Below are 4,398 nucleotides of genomic sequence, written 5' to 3' on the forward strand. Positions count from 1 at the left end.
GAGAACTCGGATCTTACCTTAAGCTCGGCGATAGAGAAGGCCAACGCTCTAGAAGCTGCGCGGCATAACGCCGACGCTGTCCAGTCGCGCGATTCCCCGCCAGTTTCGTGGACGCCTCAGACCCCGCCACCGCCGGCTCCCGGGAGCGAATTCGCCAACGCCGCCGCCGGTCGCGATTCCACGAGCTCCCCGACCCAGACCACGGCTGTGGCCCGTAAGAAACTCGTGCTTTGTTATTTCTGTGGCCAAAAGAAACATCCTCGACAACGCTGTCCAGCGCGAGAAGCGACCTGCTCCAGCTGCGGAAAGCGGGGCCACTTCGCCAAGGTCTGTAAGTCTCAACCTCGAGCGGAGTGCAGCGCTGCGGGTGAAACGTGGGGGCCGCCATCTTGCATGCCGGGATGTGGGCGGCCATCTTTGTCGACGTCAGCATGCCCCGCCCCCGATCCTCGGATGCTGACCGGGTACCCCAGATGTGAGCGGCCATCTTTGTCGGCGTCAGCATGCCCCGCCCCCGACCCTCCGATGCTGACCGGGTACCCCGATGGCGATCCAACTCTGGCCACTGTGACTCTCGACCAAAGCGCCCCACACCAGCTTGCAAGATCCATGATGGACATCCAGGTGGAGGGGCATTGGACTGGATGCCTGTTTGACACGGGCAGCACTGGGAGTTTTATTCACCCGGACACAGTGCAACGCTGCGGACTTGCAACGCGGCCGGTCAGTCGGAGGTTCCATTTGGCCTCTGGGTCGCAGTCCGCAGACATCCGGGCGGGTTGTGTAGCGACTTTGGTGGTGCAAGGCACAGTATATCGGGACTTTGAACTGCTGGTCATGCCTAATCTGTGTGCACCTGTGCTAATGGGGCTGGACTTCCAGAGCCATCTCGAAAGTGTGACTATGGTATACGACGGGCCCCTCCCACCACTCACTGTCAAGAATCCTCAGTTTTGTGGGACTTCTTCACATACCCCGCTACTGACCACACACACACACGGACACACACATCCCATCCAGAACCAGGCCAACAGCTGCGCTACCGACACTTGCAGCCTCTCCACTCTCAAGATCCCTCCCCCACCGCTGTTCGCCAACCTGACCCCCGACTGTAAACCTGTGGCAACCAAAAGCAGGAGGTACAGCGCGGGGGACCGGGCCTTCATTCAGTCGGAGGTGCAGCGGCTGCTCAGGGAGGGGATCATTGAGCCGAGCACAAGCCCTTGGAGGGCCCAGGTGGTTGTTGTTCGGACTGGGCAGAAAAATAGGATGGTGGTGGACTATAGTCAAACCATCAATAGGTTTACGCAGCTTGACGCATACCCCCTACCCCGCATCGCGGATATGGTCAACCAGATTGCTCAGTATAAGGTGTACTCGACAATAGATCTGAAATCCGCTTATCACCAGCTCCCCATCTGCCCAGAGGACCGCCCCTACACCGCCTTCGAGGCGGGCGGCCGGCTCTATCACTTCCTGCGCGTCCCTTTCGGTGTCACGAATGGTGTCTCTGTCTTCCAGAGGGAAATGGACCGGATGGTGGACCAGTACCAACTGCAGGCCACATTTCCCTATCTGGATAACATCACCATCTGTGGTCATGACAGGCCAGATCACGACGCCAACCTCCAACGGTTTCTCCAAGTGGCCGCAGCTCTGAACCTTACTTATAACAGGGACAAGTGTGTTTTTGGTACCACCCGCCTTGCTATACTTGGGTATGTCGTGGAAAACGGGGTTATTGGGCCTGATCCCGAACGTATGCGCCCCCTGTTAGAGCTCCCTCTTCCCACCACTCTCAAGGCCCTCAGACGGTGCCTGGGGTTTTATTCCTATTCCTATTACGCCCAATGGGTCCCCCATTACGCAGACAAGGCTCGCCCCCTGGTCAAGTCTACCTCGTTTCCCCTCTCTGCTGAGGCCTGCGCGGCCTTCAACTGCATTAAAGCGGACATTGCCAAAGCTACGATGCATGCAGTGGACGAGACCGCTCCCTTCCAAGTGGAGTGTGATGCCTCCGATTTCGCTCTGGCTGCTACCCTTAATCAGGAAGGCAGACCAGTAGCATTCTTTTCTCGCACCCTCCAAGGCTCTGAAATTCGGCACTCCGCGGTGGAGAAAGAAGCCCAGGCCATAGTGGAGGCTGTTAGGCACTGGAGGCACTATCTTGCTGGCAAAAGATTCACTGTGCTGACCGACCAGCGCTCGGTTGCGTTCCTGTTCAGCAACCAACAGCGGGGCAAGATCAAAAATGATAAGATTTTGCGGTGGAGGATAGAACTCTCCACCTACACCTATGATATCTTGTACCGGCCTGGCAGACTCAATGAGCCCCCTGATGCCCTATCCCGGGGAACATGTGCTAGCACACAGCTCGACCAGCTGTACGCCCTTCATGCACAACTTTGCCATCCGGGGGTCACCCGATTTTACCATTTTGTGAAAGCTCGGAACCTGCCGTACTCCCTGGAGGACATCAGGACGATGACCAGGGACTGCCAAATTTGTGCCGAGTGCAAACCGCACTTCTACTGTCCTGACACGGCACAACTTGTCAAGGCCACCCGCCCTTTTGAACGCCTGAGTGTTGACTTTAAGGGCCCCCTTCCCTCCACTGACCGCAATGTCTATTTTCTCAGTGTTATTGACGAGTTCTCACGGTTCCCCTTTGCCATCCCCTGCCCCGACACCACTGCCACGTCCGTCATAAAAGCCCTGCGCCAGCTCTTCACTCTGTTCGGGTATCCCTGCTATATCCACAGTGATAGAGGGTCCTCCTTTATGAGTGAGGAGCTGCGCCAGTACTTGCTAGCTAGGGGCATTGCTACCAGTCGGACCACGAGTTATAATCCCCGGGGTAATGGCCAGGTAGAGCGGGAGAATGCCACAGTGTGGAAGGCCACACTTTTAGCCCTTAAGTCCAAAGGGTTGCCGGTCTCTCGATGGCAGGAGGTCCTCCCTGAGGCACTGCACTCTATCCGCTCTCTGTTATGTACGTCCACCAATGCCACCCCTCACGAACGCCTATTCTCTTTTCCCAGGAAGTCTGTCACTGGGACCACCCTACCAGTTTGGCTGACGTCCCCGGGGCCAGTGCTGCTCCGGAAACATGTGAGGAGCAATAAATACTCCCCGCTGGTGGAGAGGGTTCACCTTCTCCATGCGAACCCCCAGTATGCTTACGTGGTCTTACCTGATGGGCGGGAGGACACGGTCTCCATCCGCGACCTGGCACCCGCAGGTGCAGCAGACCACTACCCTGAAGGCTCTCCGGTAACTGTGAACCCTGCACCAGAGGTGACACCGTACTCACCAGGCCCTACACAGACTCCTCACGACACTTGTATACCGGGCGTTTCGTACGCATTTATACCAGGCGCCTCGCACATGCATGAGGGATCACCGGCGCCTAGTGGGCAAGAACACGCGCAACCCCCGTCCCCTGTGCAATCGCCAATGTTGCCGGCACCTATGCGGTCACAGCCGGTGCTACGTAGATCGTAGCGACAGATTCGACCGCCTGATCGGCTTGACTTGTAAGAACCTTCGCTACATGAGGACTTTTTCAAACGAAGGGGGGGTGAATGTGGTGAACTATGTGCCTGTCGGGACACGCCCCTGCTGACTGCTCCTGTGGCTCCTCCCACAGGCCCCTGTATAAAGGAGACCTGCGGCCTGAAGATCGGCCTCAGTCTCCAGGACCTTGTATGATAGACACTCACTCCTGGTTCCTTCTTCCAGTCAATAAAAGCCGATATCTCGCCTTACGTCTCAGTGTGAGTTATTGATGGTGCATCAGAAGTGACACTAGTTGCATTATTAAATTCCGCAATGGCATTCCCCAAGGGTCAGTTCTGGCTCCAACCTTGTTCAATTTGTACCTCAGTGGCCTTCCTGAAACCAAATCTGCTATATTTGGATACGCTGATGACTGCGCCATAGCCTTCCGATTGAATGATGTCAAATCCATTGGAAAAAACCTTACCCGAGATACCATCTCCCTTTCCAACTACTTTTCAAAGTGGTACCCAACTATGAACATCAACAAAACAATAACTTCATTATTTCTCTGGATAAATGACTAAACTAACTTAAACTTAGTATCAAATTAAATGACAAATAGCTATCCAATGATCCACACCCAAAGTACTTAGGAGTCACACTAGAACAAACTACAAGATCCACCTTCAAAAGGTTGCAAAGAAATAGACATCCAGAACAGCCATAATCAGGAAAATAGCAGGAACCAAATGGGGTGCTAACCAGTCAGTCCTACAAACATCTAGCTTAGTACTATGTTTCTCAGTTGCCAAATATTATGCACCCACCTGGGAGAGAAGTGCTCACACAAATATCATCGGTACACAGCTCCATACTTCTATGGGAATAATCCCAAGG

General features: G+C 54.8%; 1 protein-coding gene across 1 annotated transcript; it reads left to right on the plus strand.

Annotated features, from left to right (window-relative positions):
- Positions 1-2,223: 2,223 nt before the first annotated feature.
- On the plus strand, positions 2,224-3,757 carry LOC132390750 (uncharacterized; the record flags this gene model as incomplete). The annotated part of the gene is made up of 1 exon (XM_059963302.1): positions 2,224-3,757. A coding segment is annotated over one exon (1,281 nt), but the record flags the coding sequence as incomplete, so codon positions are not given.
- Positions 3,758-4,398: the final 641 nt, after the last annotated feature.

The sequence above is a fragment of the Hypanus sabinus genome, chromosome 3 (assembly GCF_030144855.1).
Source record: "Hypanus sabinus isolate sHypSab1 chromosome 3, sHypSab1.hap1, whole genome shotgun sequence".
NCBI classification, from domain to species: Eukaryota; Metazoa; Chordata; class Chondrichthyes; order Myliobatiformes; family Dasyatidae; genus Hypanus; species Hypanus sabinus.